Source organism: Triturus cristatus, chromosome 6 (assembly GCF_964204655.1).
Source record: "Triturus cristatus chromosome 6, aTriCri1.1, whole genome shotgun sequence".
Taxonomy (NCBI): Eukaryota; Metazoa; Chordata; class Amphibia; order Caudata; family Salamandridae; genus Triturus; species Triturus cristatus.
Window position 1 is genome coordinate 1,433,710,909 of NC_140589.1, and position 22,991 is coordinate 1,433,733,899.

Consider the following 22,991-nt stretch of genomic DNA (forward strand, 5'->3'; position numbering starts at 1 on the left):
TGAGGGGTCAGTCGTTGTGCTGTTACAGTCTTGGTGCAAGCACCTAAAGTAGACATAGGAGCAGCACCAGTAGTTGTGCTGTTAGTCTTGGGGAAAGGACCTAGAGTGTTCAGAGCACCGTATGTGCTCTTTCCATGTTGAAGAATTTGCCTTCAGAGTGCTAACAATTAGGCCTCCAGTGAAAAGAGCCACAGTGCGACCTCCACGTTTTCCAGGCATTCCCAAAATGATACACTGCTCCTTGAGTGTTTGTGTACATCGCAGTCTTCAGCCAAAGTGTTTGGGACTCTCTTCAGGTCATCCGGCTCGACGCCTCTTAAGATAGGTCGCCAAACACGTTTTTTTCATCTTTCCAGCCCCGTCTTAGATTTCACGAAGCTTGTTCCAAGATCAACAATGTCTATTTTATTTTTAAGAGCCACCTGGCATTCCTGCTCGCCTTTCAGCACTTCCTGTAGAGTGGTTCGGGTTGCTCGAGTCCGCATAGCCCAGCCGTGATCTACCCGTCCTGTGCGCCTGGGGCAATTAACCCTCCTTATCGTAAACGCATGCAGATTTCCAGGCCCACTAGGATGCAGGGCCCGGTGTATATTCATTGTCCCCTGCAGGACAATCTGAATGTGATTCCCCTTAAGCCTGGCGGCCCAACTTTCACTGATAACACTTGGAACTCGCGCACTGGTCCCAGGCTCAGATCCCCCCCTCATTGAGGGACAGCGTTGTATACACCACGCCCTGAAGTCCAGCAAGCCCCTGAGTCCAGCACTGTGAGACCCCACCAGCACCGGTAGAGGATGCCTTTGTTTAGGGTTACCCTTTGACCTTTCTCCGCTACAGGCGGTATGTGAAGGAACCACTGACCCTGAAGCACCGCACTTAATTTGCAGAGACATCGGCGTGATACCCCCAAGGGTCCAAGAAGTGCATCATTTGGACAAAACTGAGGCATCCCCAGCGATGAGAGTATGCTTAGGTCTCTGTTCGCCCAAAGAAAACATTAAGAGGCTTGTGTGTACAGTGCTCCGGTATTTGAGTGAATAAGCCATCAGACACCCCTTTTTCAGAATCTGAGAATTATATATGGCCGTAGTGAGTCACAAATGATTCTCGTTTTTGGTTTGCAGAACGGATACCCGCGCAGAGATTGACCTTGTCTGCAAACTGGCCAAAGAGTCCGGCGCGTTTGATGCCCTTCCCTGCAGCCATTGGTCAGTCGGTGGCCGAGGGGCTGTCGAACTTGCCTCGGCTGTGAAGGCAGCTGCTCAGCAGCAGAACACTTTCAGATTTCTTTACGACCTGGATGTAAGTATTTCCCTGTATTTGTATGCATTGTGTGTTTATTGAAGGGCAGGCGCGTTGCAGCCATCCAGCGGCCTGCAGCTTTGTTGACACTGAGAAGACAGGTGTTCTCAAGTTGGCCTATGGTGGCTGTGGGTAGTGTCTTCAGCCCTGTATTCTTTTCTTTCTGTTACTTGCAGTTTGACTTTTTCCCATTGTAAATGCATAGCCACTGGTATGGGAATGCAGTACTAGTATGGAAAGGAAACAAGCATTGGAAAAGCAGTGTTTCTTTGTTTTTGTTTTCTACCACTGACAGAGAACAAGAGGAACACAATGTATATTCCATTGGATGCAAATATTTTTAGTTCACCAGGCAAAAATCCATGAGTTTATTTTTGATATCAAGACCTACTAAGGTATGAAATCGCAGAATGTTCCCTTCCACAGTTTACATGCTCTGGTCCCAAGCAGAAAGGCGTATGAGAAAGCAGCCATGCATGCCGCTTGTTGCACACAGATTTAAGGTACTGTGTAGGGCATCAGCTTCTTAATGTCTGACTTCTGCTATGTCGCACATTATGAGAAATGAATTACAGCGTATGACATTGTTATTCTGTTCTTAGTGTCCAGTTACCTCGGGCTTCCATTATTTTTGCCACAAAAAGAGAAGTTTCGGTAAAACTGTAGCTTGATCCGCACCAAGAGTTGTCATCAGGGTAAAGGATAACGTTCTTGGTAACTACTGAAAGATGGATTTGGCGTGCCAAAAAGAGAGTTGGACATTAACATCATAAAAGCACTGATACAGCAAATATGTTGCAATTGTCCATGTCTTCCACCCTTGCTTGGAGATCAGTGTTCGTCGACGTAGCAGATTTTCAGCAGAGGCATTCCCGTTTCCTCCTAAGTGTGGAAGATACCTGGCATGGAATGGTTGAGGTATAAAACACACATACACAATGTGCATACATGACTTTCTGAAGTGGTGTTAAGATGCCACACATTGCTGCTCTCCCTATAATAATGGCAGACATTGACTTTTACGGGTGCCTTCATCCCTCCATCTGGTGGATATGACTTAGGTTAACAATAACTCTGATGAGCTCTGGTTCAAAAACATGGTGGGGACGGTTAATAGACTACATAACATTGCCAGTGTTATGGGAGGGAAGAATGAAAAGACACCTGTCTCTTAGGAGGAGTTTGTCAGAGGGTTGGGTTGAACATGGGGAAGGGTGCCGAGAGGGCTTAGAGCATTGAGTGAGGTAGAGGGCAAAGCCTCGAGCTTCATATCTGATAGAGACTACTAGCCGCAGATTCCTTAATGTAGAATTATCCCCAGGTGTGAGACTGGACCCAGAAAACTTTCTTGCCCAGTATCCCTGTGCGCCGGGGGGGTGGTACCACGTGACTCCACCCCGCGTCTTCTGCGGACGTGACCTCAGCGAGGTTACATAAGCCCCACCCCGGCACACTGAAGTCAGTTTTCGTGTTCCTGGCCTGTTTTCAGGCCTTCCTTTTACACCTTGCGTTTTCTTGAGAACAGTGTGCGAATGCCTTCGGGCTTCAAGACGTGCTTGTCTTGCGCGCGCCAGATGTCGGCGACGGACCCTCACCCCATTTGTATGTGGTGTTTGGGGGAGCACCACGACTCCACGGACTGCGAGGCTGGTCAGCAGATGAAGCCAAAGTCCCGGTGGGAGTGCCGGATGAAACTTCTCTCGGCCCGCATGTCCAGGCCGGCGTCGTCTCGGAAGGGTTCAAGAACTGCCGCTTCCGTCTCAGACATCGTCCCTCTCCGAGGCCACAAGGGTGTCACTCACCTGTTGGTAAGTGTCGCAGTTTGTTGCCGAGGCCCGGACCCCGCCCTGTGGGGGGGGATCGGGTTCTCCGCGGGTTGTGCGGCCCGGCTTGTCGCCACCCTACATGCCGTTCCCCGGCGTGGGGGTGACCAGAGCCCAAATGGAGGCCTATGCGGTGGCCTTGCAGGTCTCTTTGGCTCTTCTTCCTTCTCTTCATCTTCCTGGGACATCTGCGGATCTCTTGCTATGTGCGGGGCCTTCTGCAGCGTCGCCGGCGGCCCCGGCTCGACAGGTTCAGCTTCAGGGTCTGGAGATGTGGTGTTGTCGGGGTGCGGCCCTACTGGGTTCCCTCCTTCGGACCACGGCGCCTCTGCCTCGCCACAAACCCCCATGGGGGTCCCTGTGGTGTCGCGGGAGGTTGCTGGGGCTTGTCCTCTGGGCCCTCGGTCGACTGGGCAGGCGGCAGCCTTGTCCGAGGCTGAGCTGACGCCACTTAGGCGCCGATGGCTGCTGGCCCTGGTGGTGCTGCAGGGGCTGGCTAGGGGCTTGGGTGTGTCCCCGGGCCCCCCTCGTCTATCCCCACAGGCAGCTGCCTAGTCGGAGGTCGAGTCAGCGCTCTTTCGGCGCCGTTCTTTGGCCGCCCCGGCTCCGACCCCGTTCTCTCACTGCGCGTGTCGTGGTAGAGGTCGTCTCGCCGTCCCCTTTGGCGCCGGTCGAAGTTGAGCTGACGCCGGGGTTGGCGTCTGGTCGTTAATTCGTCTTCAGACGCCCCCTCTTCTCCAGAGGTTCAGCAACTGTTTGTTTAATCTTCTCCGGAGACGGGACGCCGCATCGTGGCTTTTTCCCTGGCGTCTTCCAAGGACGGCTCTTCGCCGTCCCCGCGCCCACAGTCTTCCCCGGAGGAGCCTCAGGTTCCCCATTCGTCGGTCAACCTTCCCCCGTTCCGGGCTTGGCCTTTCCTTACTCTGGTTGGGCTGGGGGACGGCCGGCTTAGCTTGCAGATGTCGCCCACGGAGGAATTGCTCTCCCCACTGCGTTGCCCTACGGAGGCGAGTGGTGCCTTCTCCCGGGCTGTCTCCACGGCTGCGGGGATTTTGCGCTGGGCGACCCGGCTGCCCACTTCCCCGCGGATTATTTGCTGGAGGTTCTCCATCAGGGCTCTGGTGGACGGGAGCTGCTTCTTCCCTTCGAGGCTTCGCTCCATAATTCTCTCTTGGGGGCCTGGGGGCATCCTGCCACGGGGGACCCGGTGCCCCAGCCGCTTCTGCACCGCCACCGTCCTGCTCCGGTGGTAAGATTCCTGGGGGCGCAACGTCTTTGCCTCCTCCAGTGCTGCCTTGCGGGCGCTTAACATGCTTTGTGTGTTGGCCAGAGCCACTTCTTGCTTGTGGGAATCGGCGGAGTCCCTTCTGTCTTCTGCTTCTCAGGAGGGTGCCTGCACTTATCTGCGGCACCATGTTTTGGATGGCAGGGAGCTTGCTGCGTTTATTCTTCGCTCGGCTCTGGACGTTTCTGAGGGGCTTGGACGCACCATAGCTTCTTCAGTGGCCCTCCGTCGTCATGCTTGGCTGAGGGATAGTGTTTTCCCTGAGAACATTCGGGAGAGGCTGGTTGACCTTTCCTTCGATGGCGCTCTTTTGTTTCATACCCCTGCGGATTCTGCCATTCAGAGGTTCCTTGCGGGGCTTCGTCCTCCTCCTCCTCCGCCCCCTCCCTCCTCAGTGACCCTGGATGTTGGTCTGTGTTCTGAGAGGTGTTTTCCCGTTGTTTTCTGGGGCCTAATAACGAGTAGCCCCGGTTGTGTTCTGTGTGGTTGGTGTGCCTTCAGGTTCCTTCCGTTGGCCCTTTGGCGCTGTTGGCTGCTGGTCCGGCCCTTTTTTGACTTGTGGGGTTTTGGCTGTTGGTGAGCCCGTGTAGGTCCTGAGATTAGGCCTTATGCGTCTTCTTTATTGGCTGATTGGCAAGCCGTCTGCGTTTTTCTCCACAGGTCTTTGTTTGTCCTCTGATGCTGAAATTTCTTCCTAAGAGGTGTTCCCATGTTTCTTGGGACGTAACATACCCTATGTGGGGAAATTGTAGCTATTACATAGCTCTGTCATGTGCTAGGGAGGTGTGGTCGTCCTTTTCGGGCTCCTTGTTCTCCCTGGTGTCATGGTATGTCGCAGGTGCGATCTTCTTGCCGATTGTCTTGAAGCAGCTTGTGTTGCGCCTAGGTCCGTCCTTCTTGTTCGCTATGTCGCTAGACCAGTCTTGCCTGCTGTCTGTGGCGTTGTGCTGTGGCCGTTCCACACTTCTGTCCGGTGTTTCGGCTTAGTCCTCGGTCTTGTGTCCTGGGGGGGACTGGCTTTCCTTGGCTGTTCTGGTAAACGGCTTGGTCCGTCCTCCGTCTCTAGCTCTTTCTTTTCTGCCTGCTTCCATTTCTTTCATAGGTCAGTGTGTGTGTTTTTGGACCGGCCCCTCCTTTGGGGTGTGTCCTGGCCCTTCCTGACCTCTGCCGGCATCTGGCTTGTCCTGGGTGTGCCGTTCCGTGGTGTTGCCTGCTGATGGCTGTGCGTGCAGGCCTGCTTGCTCTAATCCAACGTTGTAGCCCTTGATGTATTTCCTTGTGTCCTGCTTCTGGTCCGCTTGGGCGTTGCGCAACTGTGACTTTCTTCTTCCGTCTGTCTTCTATTTTCTGTCACTGTGTATGCTTTTCTTACGGTGGGCCCTGCCTCTGGTTCTATCTCTTCTCCTACCTCTTCTCCCTGGGGTTTGAGGTGGTCCTTGTGTTCCTTGGGGCTTTTCGGGCGCTGTCTGCCCCTGTGGGGTGTTGGACCGTTCTCCCATGGTTGGGCTTCAGTTATCCTGGCCTTTCCCTCTTGTCCCTGTGACATTTCCCCTGCTGGGGCCCTGTGTCTCTCCTGGTGGGAGACTCTCTCGCAGGCCCTCCTCCCTTCTGGGTAAGGCTAGGGTATCTATTCTACATTAAGGAATCTGCGGCTAGTAGTCTCTATCAGATGTACAAGTTACTTACCTTCGGTAACGATGTATCTGGTAGAGACGATTCTAGCCGCAGATTCCTTCACGACCTGCCCTTCCTCCCCGTTCTGCGAGGACCCTCTGCTTAGGTTTCTGCACTCGCCTCCCTCTGGGTGGCTTGTCTTCTGTGGGTGTCCTCTTCATTTTCTTCCGGTCAGGCATCCCTCCAGCTGGTTTCTCTCCAGTGTAAGGGCCTACATTTGCTCTTTTCCCTCTGTTGTTAGTTTCTGATTCCCTTGCGGTCTTCTTCATTGGGGATTGTTTTGCCTGCCCTTTGTCCTCCTACTCCTTTCAGGGGTTATGGCCATCCTTGGCAGTGTAGTCTGGGGATGGATTGCTCTTGCTCCTCTGTTCCAGGCTTGTGGCCTTTCACTCTATGGTTGTGGTTGCAGACCCTCTCTCTTTCTGTCACGGCGCTTTCACATGCTTGTGCCTCCAGGATGGCTCTCGCCTTGGCTTGCACGGTGGTTCCACGGAGTGGTGCTTTGTGCTTTTCTTGCTATGGCTTCGCTGCTCTGGCCTTATGGTGCTTTAGTGCCCACTGGTGCTAGCGCCTTGGCTTGTTCAGTTGTTCCTCAGAGCGGTGCTCTGCTCTTTTTCCTGCTCTGGCTTTCCTGTTGTAGCCCTCTGGTGCCTTGGTGCCAACTGGTGCTGTTCCACACCTTTTGTTTCTCCCTAATTGGTTTCTCTGGTTTTTTCCCACACTGTTCCCATGCTCTCCTCAGTTTTGTTGTGATGGCTCCGTGTTGTGGCGTGGAAAAGTTCTCCGAAGCAAACTGACGTCAGCGTGCCGGGGTGTGGCTTATGTAACCTCGCTGACGTCACGCCCGTGGAAGACGTCGGGGCGGAGTCGCGTGGTACAGCCCCCCCAGCACAGAGATGCTGGGCAAGAAAGTTTTCCAGGTCCAGTCTCACGCCTGGGGATAATTCTACATTAAGGAATCTGCGGCTAGAATCGTCTGTACCAGATACATCGTTACCGAAGGTAAGTAACTTGTACGACAGGAGGGATAGGACAATGATAGGGGTCAGGGAGGATGAAGAATCACCCACCATGAAAGGAAGAAATTAGTCCCTAGCAGTGCCATAGAGTGACATAGTAGGAATGGACAAAATTAGGCATTTGGTACAGTGGAAGCGAATGATAACCTTGGTGGGAAGAGATAGGACGTTGATAATAATGAGAAGACATTGTGACCCACCCTTTAGAAGGAGTAGTATATGGATGGCACTTTAGTTATGGGGTCGGTAAGGTTGGATGAAAGGCCAACCACTGGGACTGTGGTGTCAAACAGTTTTGACAGGGATCGAGTCGGAGGATGGCACTGTGGCATGAGACCGAGCATTGAAGCATTCGATTTACAGAGGAGCAAACTGCAGATTGTGTTTCTGCTTTTGTAAAATCACTTCAATGGTTTCTCATTAGTAATGTTAAAGTTAGAACTAAATATAGGACTAGCTGATAGAGACATCTAGTTGCAGATTCCTTAGCTTTGAATTTCCCAGGCCTCAGACTGGATGCAGAAGATTTTGCTTCAAATAATACCCCTGTGCGCCGGTAGGTGGTGTCAGTCAGCTCTGCGTGATGTCGTGTGCGCCCTTGTGATGGCCGCGTCACCTATACAGGCACTACCTAGACACACTGACGTCCGTTCTTTTATTCCTGCGCCAGCCAGCGCATATCCGTTAAGAGAGCTATCCTCTGTCACTTTTTGACTGACTTTTTTCGACATTTTGGTGACCATTTGTTTGGTGTGTAGGTTTTTCCATCATGTCTAAGAAGGCTTCTGGTTTCAAACTGTGCGTGCCTGTCACTGCGCCATGTCGGTGATGGACCTACACCTGGTTTGCGTCTGGAGCACGACCATGACTTAAAGTTGTGCTCCGACTGCTGGGCCATAGCTCCCATAGCTTTGAGGGAGCGGTCCCTAAAGTTGCTTGCAGCCCGGCGCTTGGCACCACTTCACTGTCTTCAGGGGTCTCGTTCACATTTCCAGTCGAGAGGACGATCTGAGCACCTCTCTGGGAGTCCTAAGTGTACGTCCTCCCACTCGAAGTTGTCAAGGCGGTCAGGTAAGAAGCGCAAAAACATAAGTCAAAGTCCAAGACCAACATGACGGACTAGTCTTGGCATTCTAGGCCTTGTTCTCCTTTCTGAACCTGTGCCTCGGTCGGCTGCGTGCTTCCCTGTCTTTCTGGGAGCTGGAGCGACCCCTGCCCAGCTTAAATAATTTTATGACGCCATGTGGCTCCGAGGGGGGCTCCATCGGGTTCCGCGCTGGTGGCTCCGATGAATTACCCATAGATCCGGCGATGGATCTGGACCAATGCTGCTCATGCCATTGCAACCTTCCCCGGTGCCTGCCCCGACACTGAGGCTCCCGCCTGCACCCTCCCTCGGTGCCAGCCCCATTCTAATCTCCGATGACCCGAAACTGGACCGGCACCTACCAGCGCCGACAGAACCCCTAGATCTTAGGTCATTTCGTCAGCCTTATTCTGAAGGTTGAGGAATGGATGAAGATTGGGAGGAGTCGCTGGATCCTTTACAAGACCAGCCTTAACGAGAAATGGACTGGTATGAGCAACTGAGTGAGGCCAGCAGACTGGATACCTCTCCAGATTCTGTCCTGCTTTCTCCCCCTACCATGGCTATGGAGGAGGGAGCTTTATATGCTATGGTGGTGTGAAGGGCAGCTGTGGTCCTGGACCTTCAGCTCCCAGCTTTGTCGGTCAAGACTAATATCTTGACAGAGGTCCTGCAGCCAGGTGTCTCCTCCTTGGAATCCCTGCTGCCCTTCAAAGAGACCTTAACTGATGTCCTACTGGGAACCTGGTCCAAGACCAGCACAGGGGTTCCTCTGAAAAGGACAATCGCCCGCCGCCATCGCCCTGCACCAGACGACCCAAATTTCCTCACCAATCACCCTACCCCCGCGAGCTTGAATATTCGTGTTGGACTTGCAGGATGCCTATTTTCACATATCCTTCCTGCCTTCTCATCGGCACTACCTGCTGTTTACGGTTGGCCACACGCATTTTCAGTTCACTGTGCTCCCCTTTGGCCTTATCAGCACACCTCGGGTGTTCACCAAGCTGAAGGCTGTGGTTGCAGCTCATCTTTGCAGATCAGGGGTGCCAGTCTTCCCCTAGTTCGACCACTGACTTGGAGACTGACTCGCCCCAGGCTGTTTCCCACCTCCAGACTACGACGAACCTCCTGCATTCGCTGGGGTTTACTATCAATGTGCCTAAGTCACACATGCCTCATTCTCGGATGCTAGCTTTCATCTGAGCTGTTCACAAACCCCACCCCGCCATTGGGGCTGTAACAAACAGGTTAGGGTGAAGTCGTGGACCCTTTGTCAAGAAACCCTGCGTCTCAGGACATGGCTGTAATAGGGCATATCCCTGGTGGCTCAACACCTGGCGCGTTCTCTGAACGCCAGGGTGAACAAACTTAGCCGTTGATGCCTAGCGGATAAAGAATGGCATGGTGGTGCAAGGTCTCTTTCAACAGTGGAGAGAGCATTGGTTAGATCTGCCGAGAACTCGCAATGTCAGCAGTTTTGCTCACTGGAGTTTCAAAGGCAGCTCTCGCACGGAGACGCTTTTCATCTCGAGTGGAGATCATGCCTTCTTTACCCCTTTTTGCCCATACCACTCCTATCCAGAGTGCTCAAGAAGATCAGGAGCAACCAGGCCCAATTAATTTTTGTGGCTCTGGACTATTTACTCCCGAAGTTTACAATGTTATTTTGGCGGCCAAGTGGTCCTCCACCAAGACCGTGCACGCCTGCTGGTGGAACAAATTTGTAAAAATTGTACAGAAAGGACTATTGGTCCTGTTTCTGCTTTCCTTTCTCAAGTTTTGCTTTTTATTTTGTCCTTTGCCCAGCAGGGCTCTGCACTGGGCTCTCTTAAAGGGTACCTTTCGGCCCTGTCCAGCTTCCTGAGGCTGCCAGACCAACTCTCATTATATAAATCACCTGTTGGAAATAGATTCCTCAAAGGCCTTGTACATATGTTCCCACCTTCCCCTTTCATTAAGACTTAGTGGGACCTTAATTTGGTTCTAACCTTCCTGATGTGTGCTTCGTTCGAAACTCTGTACAACTGCCCCCTCTGGCTTACCATCAAAACAGCCTATCTGATAGAGACGTCTAGACGCAGATTCCTTAACTTAGAATATCCCCAGGCGTCAGACTGGATCCTGTAAACGTTCCGCAGCAGCACCTCTGCGCGCCAGGGGCGGCGCCGCACAGCTCCACCCTGACGTCGTCCACGGACGTGACATCAGCAGAGCCATATATGCCCCTCCCAGCGCGCTGACATCAGTTTTCTTCTTTTCCGCATCCCAACGCGATTCCTGGAAAACCAGCGGTTCCTTGGCCTGTTATGTTTCGGCCTTCTCGACGCCTTTGGCGTCACGGAACAGTGTGCGATGCCTTCAGGCTTTAAGGCGTGTGAGACCTGTGCACGCCAGATGTCTGTCACGTACCCGCACGCCGTCTGTATGTGGTGCCTGGGAGTGCACCACGACTCCAAAGAGTGCGACGCCTGTCAACAAATGAAACTCGTCCTTGAGGGAGCGTCTAATTAAATTGCTAGCCGCACGGCTGTCCGGCCTGGCACCTTTGCGTCAACTTTCTCCCTCTCTGAATCGTGCCCATTCCTGAGGTCGTTCCTGTAGATGTCGTTCTGCGGCGGGTAAGCACAAGCGTAAGTCGCGGAGATCTTCCACCCATACGCGTGACGCTGGGGCCAGTTCCTCTCGCTCCTTTCCAGAAATGGGCTTCCGGCAGTCGTCTCCTACATACCCTCCCTTTCGGGGAGTTGGAGCGACGAGGACCCAAATGGAGGCTTTGTCAAAGGCCCTCCACTCTTTCTTTGGGTCACCCCCTCTCCCTGGCACGCCTTCGGGTCCCAAAGAGGTGGAAGGCACTCATGTCTGATTCTTGCCGGCTGATTAGTCCTCGGCGCCGGCTGTGTGCGTCGACTCCGGTTCCAGAGTCGACACGAGGATGATGGGACACGGCTCAGAGGGCCATCCCAGTTGGCATTCCAACCCACTCGCCCGGTCACCGCATAGCCCCACACGGCTTCCTGCGCTGACGTCGGAGGCGGCGTCGGGCTCGATGCTCTTTCAGCGTCTTTCCTCTCCGCCTATTGCGGTGGGATCGCCGTCGGGCGGCGCCCTGTCCGAGTCCCCTCTGGAGGTCGTCGACGTCGGTTCGACTCCCACTCGGCGTCGGTTGACACCGGTACCGATGTCGACACCTCCGCCTTTGTATGAGGATAATCCTCTGGACTCCTCGGACGTTGATGCGACTCCCACTCGGCGTCGTGCAACTCCGGCGCCAGAGCCTATGCCTCCTCATTTGCAAGAGGTTGATGTCCCATTGGACTCCCTGGGTCCGAGGTAGTCTCTGTGCCCCATGGTGCAGGTCCCTAGTGTTGCGTGGCCTTCAGACCTACCTCAGGCTCTTCCACTTCTACTGTCTAGTGGTCGGATTAGTCTCCAACTGACGGTTTGATGTTGCCTCCCAGAATGGCGACTGAGGCTAGTGCTGCCTACGCACAAGCTATTCACAGGGCGGCAGCTATTCTTCGCTTTCAGCCCCCGGTGGTTTCCATTCCTTTCAATCCTTTACTGGATCTTCTCCACATGGAGCCTATTGAGGTGGAGCCTTTGCTACCCCTTGAGGGTTCTTTATTTGACATCCTGCTTGGCACATGGGCGAGGCCCTCCACTGGTGACCCTGTTGATCGGGCCATTGCTCGCAGACACTGTCCTGCCCCGGGTGATCCACTCTGCCTGTCCCTTCACCATAGGGCTCAGGGTCTGGTTGTTCAGGCGGCTTTTGACTTGCAGTCTTCCTTCGCTTTGCCTTTACCTCCCACCAGGGAGTCTAGGTGGTTGGACACATGTGGTCGCCGGCTTTTTGCTTATGCCAGTGCGAGCATCCGCGCATTGAATAAGTCTTGCGTGTTCGCGCGCGCTTCCTTTGCGCTTTGGGACTTGGTCGAGACCCTTTTGCCTTCTCTTCCTGAAGGACTATGGCCAGAATGACATCTTCTTCATGATGGCAGGTGAATGGCGCAGCTTTCCCTAAGGTCTTCCCTTGATCCCACTGACTCTATGGGTAGAGCTCTTGCTCGGTCTGTTGTTTTGCGGCGCCATGCATGGCTGCACAACAGTAATTTTCCAGACAATGTTCCGGATGCTCTTAGAGACCTACCATTCAATGACGTGGAACTTTTCGACAGCCGCACAGATTCAGCGGTGTCACGCCTCATGTTGGCACTACCGTAACTATCAATGTTCTGCCTTTATAGTATCCTTATCTTCTGCATAGGCGATGTGGCGTTGTTGTTTTGGTTTTCAAAGATGTTCCGGGTTCCATGCATAGTACCCCAATAATGTAGGCGGTTGTTCCGCCATTTCAGTATGTCTTCAGTACAGTCTGACGGCTGGTTCTGTCTTCATTTCAGCCCTCTGAATGTGTACTTTGCCCAAGAGGGATCCCCTAGCGGGGGTTAAAATTTACCCTATGTGGGGTACTTGCTGCCTATTCGGTGGATACCTTGGCACGCTCCTATGGAGTCTTCCTCACAGGCATCCTTCTCTGGGTCAGGCTGTCTATCTTCTCCGCTGTTCTGTGATCCTAACGTTAGTATCACTCTATAGCACTTTCGGTTACAGTAGGTTCCAGTTGCCTGTAGTATTTCTATGCCTCAGTATGGGTTCCTTACCATGCGGCCTATGCTTCGCCTGCCTTAACAAGTTCCCCTTTTTTCAGCATCATAGAGCTCTTCTTGTCCGTGATGGTGGCTTTCTTTTGCCGACCACTGCCTCTTGGGGCCCATGTTCTGTTCAAGAACAGTTCTTTCACGGATGACGCACTGTCATTGTTTTGCGCCGAGAAAAAGACGCTGGGCGGCACGTTTATTGGTGCTGGCACAAATTTGGAGTACACCCTGGTATGTCTACTGTAATAGGGTGTTTACGTGATTGCTTCTGTACTCAGCCCTTACTGGGCTTGTCTTTGAAGGTGGCGGCTTTTGCTTTGTACGTCTTTGCTGTACATTGCCTTATGCCCTCCTTCTCTGGGCTCTTTCCCAATGGAAATTGTTCCACATTCCCTGTTGCTTCCGCACAGATGTTTTCCACACTTCGGCATTGGGTTCCTGCTGTAACACTCTCAAGGGGAGTGTTCTCTTCAGGGTACTCATATCTTGGGTCCCTGGGCAATAAAGTTGGTCCTCACTATTTCCACTATCATGTCTGGCTCCATCTCCTCATCTGTCTAGCGGGGGACCGTGGCTCCTCCCCGACAGGTGGCTGATTTCGCATGCGACTCTGGACATGGTCCTGTCCACTTCCGCTTCCATATGACTGTTGGTACTTTTCACATACTCTAGTATTTAATCAGGTAAACCATTGTTTTACACGTATATTTTCTAAATCTATATCTGCTCTGTGCTCTTCACACAGCAGAGTTGCACATGCAACGTTCCTTCCTATGTTGTCCGTGGTCTTCGCCCCGGTTTGCTCATCCTACAAGCTCTTCTGTGGGTGTCTAGCTTGCCAGATACCCCCTTGTTTACCAGTTGCCTGCCTACTAATGCATCCTTCACCTATGGGCTGCTCACGCTACCCTACAGGAGTTTATTTTCTATACTTTGTGTGGTTCTTCCATCCACACGGTACGCTTAAGTGTGTTCCTGTCTTCCACATGACTATCATTCTTACTGAAGTACTGTTTTGGGTACTTATAATTGTTGCCATCTGCCCTCTCACATGTCTTGTGAAGTAGCCACTGCGTGCTGGAGTGTCTGGTGTTTCTGGTACTACCGGCACTTCCTGGCCGGGGGCAGGCATCCTGCCAATGCTGCCCCACCTATCTTGGCTGGTGCGGGTTCGAGAGTGCTTTTTCCACTGTTGTGCATACTGGATCAGTATGCACTGCCTCTGTCATACCAATCTGAAACAGACACGTTCGTGATAGATTCCTTACCTTAGAATATCCCCAGGCGCCAGACTGGATCCGGAAAGTTTTTTGTAGCAGTACCCCTGTGCGTCAGTAGGTGGCGTTGTGAAGCTCTGCGTCCGTCGCTGGCGTCGTAAGTGCCGAGATGACGTCACGGAGACTACTTAGGCGCCACCCATGCGCACTGACGTCAGCTATTTCTTTTTCCGTGCCAGCAAGCGCAGATCCGGATACAGCATGTACCTTAGTCACTTTTTGACTACTCTTTTGAGACTTTCTGTCTCCCCCTTTTTCTCCTGGTGCACGTAGGGATGCCTGGAGTTCTTTAAAACAATTTTTATTGATAACAAAAAGGCATCGGGTTAAGACAGCATACATGTATCTGAGGTTAGGCAAAACAACATCCTGACTGCGATTCACAACATATTCAGGCTCCTGGCCACACACTTCACTGATCCTCGACAGTGTATCTTCTGCTATATTTGCAACGTCCTCGCAGGGACAAGGAGACAGGAAAAATAAGTATTTGGTCCAGCTGCAGGGGCATCCTATCATGACGCGGAGGCCCCCACAGTCCCTCCCAGCCTGTTCATCAACTCACACCTTTCCCTCCGCAATTCCACCGTGGGAGAAATACAGATATCACCCCTATATTAGTTCCACTTTCCCCATTTGTGGTCCCACTTTTTGTGGGACCACCTCTCCCTTTGAACACCGTTTTTTCGGCAATCATGGCATAATCCATATGTCACCCAGTCCCAGAGCCGTGGCGTCTCCCCCGACCCCCACTTCTGGGCAATCTTACGTTTGGCAATTGCCCATCCCATCGTGGCCCCCGCTTGCTCCACTTCTGAGAGGTCGGTTGCCTCCCAAATATTAAGGAGACATAGTTTGGGGGACAGATGAATAGGTTTACCACACGCTCTGGTCAGCTGTCTGGTGACCTCTGTCCAATACTGTTGTATGTGCGGGCAGTCCCAGATGTGTGTGAATGTGCCGGTCGGGTTACATCGCCGGAGGCACAGTGGGTCCTGTCTCGTACCCAACCTAATCAGTAATTTGGCGTCAAAATAGACCCTGTGAAGCACTTTAAACTGTACAAGTCGGAGTCGCATTGGAATCGCCACTTCTCTGGGAGAAGCGAGGGCCTCTCTCCAATCCTCGTCTTCAATCTCCCCCAGATCATGTTGCCAACTCGACCTTAATTTCAACATTGGGTTCGGTTATTGACTAATTTTTTATATGTGAGGGAGATGGCTTTACGGTCCATAGGATCTAACAATAGCCGATCCTCCAGAGGGGAGGAGGCCGGTTGGCATGCCTGGATTTAAGTCTTGTGGGACCTGCTGTCGCAACATGTCAGTGGCGGACCCCCATGATGTTTGCCTCCACTGCCTGGAGACGGAACACGACTCCCGGTCCTGCCGGGACTGTCGGGCCATGGCCCGAAGGCCTTGAGGGAGCAGCGCCGGAAGCTGCTGGAGGCCCGGCACTCGTCCCAACGCCGCTCCAGGTCCAGGGACCGTTCCCGGGACCACTCGCGGGGCCGCAGCCGTCGCTCCTCGGGTTCCAAGTCTTCGCCCTCGGATTCCGGTAAGCGATGACATAAAAAGAAGTCGAAGAAGCCGGTTCACTCTCCGATGTCCCCCTGTCAGTCCTCGGATGCGGACGAGGGGGACAGGGGTTCTGCCCCTGCGGCTCCTTTGTAGCCTGGGAGTCCCGCGGCCTACCCGCCTTACTTGGTCCGTCGGCGACTCCTGAATAGGTGCAAGAGTTTCTTGTCACCATGGACTGCCTTTTTAGGCCTTTGGCTCCCGCCGGCGTGCCTTCGGACCCCGCGGTCCCGTGTCCAGATCCTGTTGGCACGTCGGCGCCACCGGCGGATCCAGCTTCGGCGCCACAGGATCCTACGCTGTTGGCTCCGGCCCCGGCGCTACGGGGTCCGGCGCTGCCGGCTCTGGCCCCAGCGCCACCCTCGGCTCCGCCTCCGGCGTTGCAGTGGGTACCGTTTGTTCCGCCCTTGCCCCGGTTCCAGGACCATTTAGTTCTTGCCTGGGATCCGCATTGGGACACGGCGCTGGCCTAGCCCCATCCGGCGCCGTTCATGGCGCCGTTTGTCCATTCTCCGGCTCTTCTGCCACTGCCGGTTCCTCCTGCAACGGAGGTGGAGGATGACTGGGAGGGGTCCGAGGACCCGCTTGCCCATCAGTGTGACTCCGAGCAGGACTGGGTGGACGATCTGGAGGACGCCGGTGACCTCGATGTCTCTTCTGATCCGGGGTTTGCTTCTCCCCCGCCTACAGTGGAGGAGCGCGCTTCCTACACGATGGTGCTCCGTCAACCTTGATCTTCTTACGGTGGCCCTTTAAACTAACCTCCTCACTGAGGTGCTCCAGACGACGTCTACTTCGTCGGAGCCACTGCTTCCCTTCAACGACGCCCTCACCGACGTCCTGTTGGTCACTTGGTTGTGGCTGGCCACGGCGGCCCCTGTGGATAAGAATGTCGCCAGGCGTCACCACGGGGTGCCTGGTGACCCCGCATTTCTGACCACTCATCCCACACCTGAGAGAGTGCTCATCCAGGCCTCGACGTCGCAGAGTGCCTTTCCCACGGCTCTGCCGGATAAGGACGCTGGAACAGTTAGGTAAGCGGTTGTTCTCTTCGGCCAGCTTGGGGCTGTGGTTGGTGAACACCGCCTGCTTATTGGGCCGCTATTCCCACGCGGTGTGGGATACCGTTGCTCAGGTGTTGCCTCATTGTCCTGTGGAGGTCCAGGCTGTACTTTCCCAGGCGGATGCTGAGGGTAAGGATGCGGCTAAGTTCACCATTCGGTGTGGTTTGGACACCGCTGACTCGTTGGGCAGGGCGATTTCTACGACTGTGGCACTGCGCCACCACACCTGGTTGCGATCTACTGGGTTCTTGCCCGATGTCCAGAGCTCGCTCATGGATATGCCCTTTGATGGCACTCGCCTGTTTGGCAATAAGGCCGAGAGTGCACTGGAGCGTGTTAAGGACTCACGGGCCACGGCCAAGTCCTTGGGTCTTTCTACGAAGAACCCAGCCATTCCTAGTTTTCGTTCCTTTCGTGGCCAAGGCAGGGGCGCCCAGGCACGTTCCTTCAGCAAGCCTGTGCAGAACCAGCCTCAACACGGCCGCGGAAGCGGCTTCTGCAGGGGTGGGTCTGGGAACCAGCGTGGGTGGCAGTCCACCTCCGCCCCTGCTGTTTCTCCCTCCACACCTTCCTAATCCGAGCTTTGTGGAGCACCCCACGCCAGTGGGTGGCAGGATTCGCCATCACCTCCCCCACTGGCTCGCTATCACATCGGACAAGTGGGTGTTGCATATCATCCGCAAGGGTTACTCCCTTCCCTTTCAGTCCACCCCTCCAGCCATGCTACCTCGGTACCACCGCATGTCGGGGGAACACTTGGCGACTCTCCAGCAGGAAGTTGCAGCCCTCTTGTCCAAGGGGGCCATTGAGTGCGTTCCTGGGCCAGAAGTAGGGAGTGGTTGTTATTCCCACTACTTTCTGGTCCCCTAGAGGACAAGGGGGTCTGCGTCCCATCTTGGACCTCCGGAAAGTCAACCGCTTCCTCTGGAAGGAGAAGTTCAAAATGCTGACTCTGGCTCAGGTCTTGGCTGCCCTTGACCCTAGAGACTAGATGGTAGCATTGGACTTGCAGGACGCATTTTTTCACATCCCCGTCTTGCCGGCCCACCGCGTTACCTGCGGTTCACGGTAGGCCAGGCGCATTTTCAGTTTGTCGTGCTCCCCTTCGGCCTTACCAGCGCCCCTCAGGTGTTTACGAAAGTGATGGAGGTGGTCGCAGCTCATCTGCGCAGGTCAGGGGTGTCAGTCTTCCCTTACCTCAACGACTCGTTGTTGAAGGCAAGCTCGCCCCAAGCAGTCATCAACCACCTTCAGACTACGGCCGGCCTCCTGCATTTGCTGGGGTTCTCCATCAACGTGCCGAAGTCGCACCGGAGTCCCTCTTAGAAACACCCCTTCATCGGAGCGGTTCTGGATTCGACGTTGTTTTGGGTTTATCCTCCTCAGCAGCGAGTCCGGGATATTCAGGCTATGATTCCGATCTTTCAGCCTCTGTCCCGGGTTTAAGTCAGGATGACTCTCCGGCTTCCGGGCCTGATGGCCTCTTGCATCCTGCTGGTGACACATGCCAGATGGCATATGCGGGCTCTGCAGTGGGACCTGAAGTTCCAAGGGGTACAACATCAGGGCAAACTGTCCGAATCTCGGAGGGCACTGCACGACAATTGCAGTGGTGGCTCACGAATCGCGATTGGGTCAATGGCAGATCCCTCTCCCTTCCCCAACCGGAGCACACACTGGTGACGGATGCGTCCCTCCTGGGATGGGGTGGCCACTTAGGAGAGGCGGAGATCAGAGGCCTCTGGTCTCCGGCGGAGTCCCGGCTCCATATCCACCTTTTGGAGCAGCGGGCGATCCAACTTGCACTGAAGGCATTCCTTCCCTCTGCTCCGCCGGATCCGCTTCCGGCCCCACACCCTCCGGTCCCTGGGCTTCATGCGACTCTGGGCGAGATTCGAGACTTCCTCGTGGCCATGGGGACTCTCTACCCGCCGTCGAGGCCTGCCGACGCGCCTCCGGGCCCCGCAGGTCTGACTGGGGGCCCTAGCGAGCCAACGGCTTTGGCCCCGGCGCCGTTGTCGACTTCGGTCCCGACACTGCAGGCCCCCGTGGGATCCAGGCCTGGATCCCGGTCGAAGCCGGTTGACCTCACGACTCCTCCGTTGGCGCCGACCCCCATGGTGTCTCTCCCGGCGCTGTCCTCGGACGACGCCGTCCCTGGTTTCAGCCCCGGTCCGGGTCCGGCGTTGGAGCCGCGCCGCTTGGCGCTCTCTCCGGCGTCGATGGGTGGGGAATTCACCTATGACCCAGCTCCGTTATTTCTGCCTGGTTATCAGGACACGGATGAAGGGGAGGACTGGGAGGGGTCTGAGGACCCTCTGGCACAGCAGTGCCAGTTAAGTCAGGACTGGGCAGTTGAGCTGGGGGAGGCCAGTGGTCTAGACACTTCGCCTGACACAGGTTCCATCTCTCCTCCTTCCGTGGCTACGGTGGAGGGGGCTACTTATGCTGTGGTGCTGCGCAAGGCAGCCAAGGCCTTGTGTCTGGAGCTCCCTTCAGCGGCCGTGAGGACTAACCTCCTCACTGAGGTGCTTCAAACGCCAGTAAGCTCTTCGGAGCCTCTGCTGCAGTTTAATGAGGCCCTCACCGACGTTCTGATGGGCACTTGGTCCAAGCCCTAAACAGTCTCTCCTGTGGATCGGAACGTGGCCCGGCGCCAGTGCCCAGCTCTGGGCGACCCCTGCTTTCTGTCCGTACACCCCACCCCGGAGAGTCTGGTTATCCAGGCCTCCACGTCCCAAACCGCCTTCCCGTCCGCACCGGGAATCCAAAAGGATGGAACAGTTTGGTAAGAGACTGTTTTCCTCACTCAGTCTTGGGTTGCGGTCCATTAATACCGCCTGCCTTTTGGACCGTTACACCCACTCTCTGTGGGATACGGTGGTGGACGTGCTGCCCCAGTGTCCAGAGGATGCCAGGACACGGCTCGCCCAGGCTCTTGCTGAGGGGCGTGATGCAGCACGGTATTCCATTAGATGTGGACTTGACACCACAGACTCGCTGGGTAGAGCGATTGCAACGACGGTGGCGATTTGTCGTCACGCCTGGCTGAGGTCCACAATCTTTTCAGGGGATGTCCAGAGCACTCTCATGGACATGCCCTTTGATGGCCGTCGCCTTTTTGGCGACAAAGCAGATAGCGCGCTGGAGCGCTTTAAGGACTCCAGGGTTACGGCCAAGTCCTTGGGTCTATCAGCCCAGCGCCAGCAAACTTCTGCGTTTCGCCCCTTTCGTGGCCAAGGAAGGGGCGCCCCCGCACGGTCGTCCAGCCACAGGCCGCAGAACCAGCCTCAACGCAGTCACGGACGTGGATTCCGCCGTGGCGGAGCAGGGGGACAGAGAGCCGGTCAGCCCACATCTGCTCCCGCAGCATCTACCTCAAAGCCTTCCTAGTCCGAGCTTTCAGGCCCATTCCACGCCAGTGGGAGGCAGAGTTCGCCATCACCTGCTCCACTGGCGTACCATCACGTCGGACAGGTGGGTGCTGCAAATCGTCCGAAGGGGCTACTCCCTCCCCTTCGAGGCGACCCCTCCAGCCATGCCACCGCAGTACCACCGCATGTCGGGGGATCTGTTGCAACTTCTGCAGGAGGAAGTTGTGGCCCTCTTGGCCAAGGGGGGCATCGAGCGCGTTCCTGGCTCAGAAGTAGGTCTGGGTTTTTACTCCACTACTTTCTGGTTCCCAAGAAGGGCAAAGGGGGCCTACGCCCTCTCTTGGAGCTCAGGAGCGTCAACGCCTTCCTCCGTAAGGAGAAGTTCAAGGTGCTCACCTTAGCTCAGGTTCTGGCTGCCCTAGAAAATGAGAACATCAGAGGGTCCCTGTACTAATAAATTGATGGGGTACAGTAGCAGGGAATAAACAATTCAAAATACAAAAAAGAGACAACCCCTATGACAGGATAACCTCTTAAAAGACCACAGAAAAAGAACAATGAATGATTATCTGTTTTTGTTTTATTTATAAAAATATATATAATTGCTAATCAGATTATTTTTTTGAATAAATCATTTCATTTTTTGTAAATAAATATTCATACATTAATAACTATAAATCAATGCTGAAGTGAACGAAGCAATACAATCAATGAAGAACATATATAAAAAGTGACAAAGATACAATTTACAAAATAATCATACACAAATATCAACAATACAATACAAAAACCATATAAACATACATGTGCACCAATAAATACACAATTGCGCCGACCCGCGTTTCGGAGTCTTCCTTCTTCAGGGCTGTATTGGTATTAAAAGGGCAGGGAAATGAAAAATAATATGCTAAACTAGACCAACAATAATAAAGAGATAACAAACATAAATTTGGCTGTTAAGCCTCGTCACAAAATGTTTTTACACACTAGTAATCTTGACAGGGCAGCTCACAATCCAATAAAGCCAGGGATGGATAAAGTGTAGGAGCCTTCCCAAAACTTAAAACACAGTCAGGTGTAGAATTGTCGGATCTAGATCTTAAATCGGTAATAAGTAAGATGCTCAGGAGTAGTCTCGATGGACTCACAAGGTCAGAATTCATGCAGGAAATGCCAAAACGCTAGTCCTGTCGTTTTATGTCTACAAATAATGATTATAGGGTATAAATAGATGTACTTCTGATGGCGATGCCAAACTTGGGTTGTAAGCGTCCGAATTCATATGTCCAATGCCTCAGTGGTCTCGCTGTGACTCAGTCCCACAGTCGTTTTAGCTTCAATCTTGTCTAATTGACTCGGAGCAAAATTAGATCGCCGGACATGGAACGCCGAAAAAAGGAAACCTCTTAATCACACCGCTGCGTCTGGCTGCCCTAGACCCTGGAGACTGGATGGTAGCGTTGGATTTGCATGACGTGTATTTCCACATCCCCGTCGTGCTGGCCCACCGGCGTTACCTGTGGTTCGCGGTAGGCCAAGAGCACTTTCAGTTTACCGTGCTCCCCTTCGGACTCACCAGTGCCCCTCGGACGTTCACGTAAGTAATGGCAGTGGTCGCAGTTCATCTCCGCAGATTAGGGGTTCCAGTCTTCTCCTATCTCGACAACTGGTTGTTGGAGGCGGGCTAGCCCCAGGCAGTCGTCTCCCATCTCCAGACAACGGCCGACCTCCTGCATTTGCTGGGGTTCTCCAACAACGTGCAGAAGTCGCATCTGAGTCCCTCCCAGAAGCTCCTTATCATTGGACTTCATGGTTCTGGACTCGGCGCTGTTTCGGGTCTATCCTCCAGAACAGCGGATCTGAAAGAAACACGTTAGTTAGATTCCTCACCTTACACGTTAGTTAGATTCCTCACCTTAGAATATCCCCAGGCGTCAGACTGGATCCGGAAGATTTTTCGTCAGCAATACCCCTTGCGCGCCGCTAGGCGTCGTCTGCGGCTCCGCGTCCGTCGTCGGCGTCGTGCGCCGGGATGACGTCGTCGGAGTACTTAGACGCCGCCCTCGCGCGCTGACGTCAGTTCTTCTTTTTTCCGCGCCAGTAAGCGCAGATCCGGGAGAGCTACCCCTTTTAGTCTTTTTTGACTAACTCTTTTTGATCATTTTTGATCCCTGTCTGTCGACATCTGGTGCCGGTAGGATGCCTGGGTTCAAGGCTTGTGAAGACTGTCATCGACTGATGTCGGTGACCGATCACCACCGCCGGTGCCTCTATTGCTTAGGCCTCGACCACGACGCGGAGTCGTGCAACGACTGCCAGGCCCTGACTTCGAAGGCTAGGCGGGAGCGGTCCCGCAAGCTTCTCGAGCTTCGCCACTCGGCTCCGCGTCGTGCGCGATCCCGGTCCAGGAGGAGGTCCAAGGATCGCTCGCGGAGCCCTAGCCGACGCCACCATCGATCGTCGGGCTCCAAGTCGTCGGGTAAGTCCAAGCACTCAAAGAAGTCCAAGAGGCGACATCGCTCTTCGGACTCCCCTCGCCGGTCGCGCGACTCGGCCGAGGGTCCCAGTGGTTCCACCCCCGCGGCTCCGGCGGAGCCGCAGGTGCCGCGTCCGCCCCCATACCTTCCGGTCCCTGGGGCTGACGCGGCGCCGGCGGAGATCAGCGCCTTCCTCTCGGCCATGAGGAGCCTGGCCCCGCCGTCGACGCCCGCTGGCGCGCCTTCGGGCCCCGCGGGCTCGACTGGGCGACCTCGCGTGCCGGCGGCTCCGGCGCCGTCGACGACTCCGGTCTCGACGCCGCAGGTCCCCGCGGGGCCCATGCCTGGGCCCCAGTCGACGCCGGTTG

At 54.5% G+C, this 22,991-nt stretch overlaps 1 protein-coding gene across 3 annotated transcripts in view; it reads left to right on the plus strand.

Annotated features, from left to right (window-relative positions):
* MTHFD1L (methylenetetrahydrofolate dehydrogenase (NADP+ dependent) 1 like) overlaps nt 1–22,991 on the plus strand; it is a 1,409,858-nt gene that overhangs the window by 1,037,015 nt on the left and 349,852 nt on the right. For all 3 annotated transcript variants that reach the window (XM_085612491.1, XM_085612490.1, XM_085612492.1), the window contains exon 24: nt 1,125–1,302. In XM_085612491.1, coding sequence (XP_085468617.1) covers nt 1,125–1,302 — 178 coding nt within the window. The remainder of the gene's footprint in view (nt 1–1,124; nt 1,303–22,991) is intronic.